We start from the raw sequence: 1,854 nt of genomic DNA, 5'->3' as shown, positions 1-1,854 counted from the left end.
ATAGTTTATTGCCAGCTCCAGGAAACTCTTCCTAACATATTATTTAATAATACTTGCTTTCTTCAAACATTGTATTGTTGAACTGAGCGAAAGAGGGTTATCTTTCAGTTGTGTGTGTCGACATACTGCCAAGACTCAAGACCTTTGATAATGAACCAGAAAGAATTTTAGAAAAACATTGATGTCACTTTCTGTGTCTATTTTGGAAAAGCAGATTTATAATTCATTTCAGTTTGTATTTGTGCATTTGACTTCATTCTCTTTATTCCTTAAATTTTCAAATATGACTAAATGTGTATGTTTGGTGACTACTTGAGATGTATCAAGAATGCTTTGCTGAAGGGGTGGTTTTGTGCTTTTCCCAGGTATGGAGATGGTCCACGTCCTCCCAAGATGGCTAGATATGACAACGGAAGTGGATACAGAAGGGGAGGTTCTGGTTATGGTGGTGGGGGCTACGGCAGTGGCTATAGCAGTGGAGGTTATGGTAGTGGAGGCTACAGAGGTGGGGGAGGCTATGGTAATGGAGGCTACGGTGGTGGTTCCAACTCCTATCAGGGAGGATATGGTGGAAGTGGAGGTGGTGGTGGAGGCTACCGAGGAGGTTCCCGAGGTGGCTATAGAGGCGGCTCTGGAGACTACAGAGGGTCTAGTGGAGGCTTCAGAGGATCTGGGGGATTCCAGCGAGGTGGCAGGGGAGGCTATGGAAGTGGCTACTTTGGACAAGGAAGAGGAGGTGGTGGCTATTAAAGCATGGTTATGCCTGCGTGTAGACACTTTTAAGAAAAAAGCATGCTATGTGTTTTCCTAAGGTGTTTATTTGCCACCAGAAAGTAAACCCATTTTCCACCCATTCTGGTTCATTGTAGTTTAAGGAAACCAAGCTTATAGATACATTAGTGATTTCGTTTCTATTATGTAAAATATAACTATTATAAAAGTACCACGGTTTGTATTTTTTGCTTTAAGGAGTAAAGATTTGCCTTTAAAATTAACTTGATATTTTCTTGGCTTTCATTTAGTATAATAGAAAATAAAGTATTACACTAAATACTGGCCGTGTACTTGATTCTTGATTTTACATATATACCAAGTGATCTTATCACTTGAAATAGAGTAAGTACCCTTGGAATTGAATTGCTACTCTTGCTATAAATACTGGCCATTGCACAAGTCACATGGACCTCTGCATGAATGAAACTATTTTGACCTATGGCTGAACATTTTGGCGTCCTCCCAAACTTTGTCTTTGAAAAATACTAACCCACGGTCAGCATTTTCTTTGCTAATTTAGTTTCCAGTGTAAAAATTAAAGGTAATCCACAGAACGCTTGAATAAAGATCATATTGAGGCAAAGAACAAAGGTAAGTGAAGCTTCAGCAGTGCATAAAGAGGGGAGATATTTGACAAATTTATCTACATTAACATATACTTTAAAGGTTATTAAGCTACTTTGTTTTAGTAGAAATGTTTACACATTTGTAACACTTTACAGTTTCCAATGAGTTTTCTCTGATTCCTCATAAGAGAGCACAGTATAGTGGAGAATGCAAAGGCGTTGGATTAGACAATTAGATTTATATCTTAATTCTGTTCTCTGCTACTTGGGAGAACTTGGGCAAGTTATATTTTGTCTTAGTGTCCTTTTCAAAACCCTCTTCTCATTCTGCATATGTGCTTTAGATGCCCTTCAGCAGTTACTGTTGATAGCTGGTGACTCCTGTCTATTTACAGACACTCAAATCTGTATCTCCAACTGAGATTTCCTTTCTGAGCATCAGACCCATATAAACAACTGCTCACTGGACATACATCTCTGCTTAGATATCCCACAGGAAAAAGAAAACTCAGTA

General features: G+C 38.8%; 1 protein-coding gene across 1 annotated transcript in view; it reads left to right on the top strand.

Moving 5' to 3' along the window:
* The window catches only part of DHX9 (DEAH (Asp-Glu-Ala-His) box helicase 9), a 30,270-nt gene extending 29,217 nt beyond the window's left edge, over positions 1–1,053 (top strand). The window contains exon 15 of the mRNA XM_008595031.1: positions 299–1,053. Within this exon, the coding sequence (XP_008593253.1) occupies positions 299–750 (452 nt within the window). The 3' untranslated portion in view covers positions 751–1,053. The remainder of the gene's footprint in view (positions 1–298) is intronic.
* The last annotated feature ends 801 nt before the right edge of the window (positions 1,054–1,854 follow it).

Source organism: Galeopterus variegatus, unplaced genomic scaffold, assembly GCF_000696425.1.
Source record: "Galeopterus variegatus unplaced genomic scaffold, G_variegatus-3.0.2 Scaffold12195, whole genome shotgun sequence".
In the NCBI taxonomy this organism is placed as follows: domain Eukaryota; kingdom Metazoa; phylum Chordata; class Mammalia; order Dermoptera; family Cynocephalidae; genus Galeopterus; species Galeopterus variegatus.
This window is presented reverse-complemented; position numbering and strand designations above follow the sequence as displayed.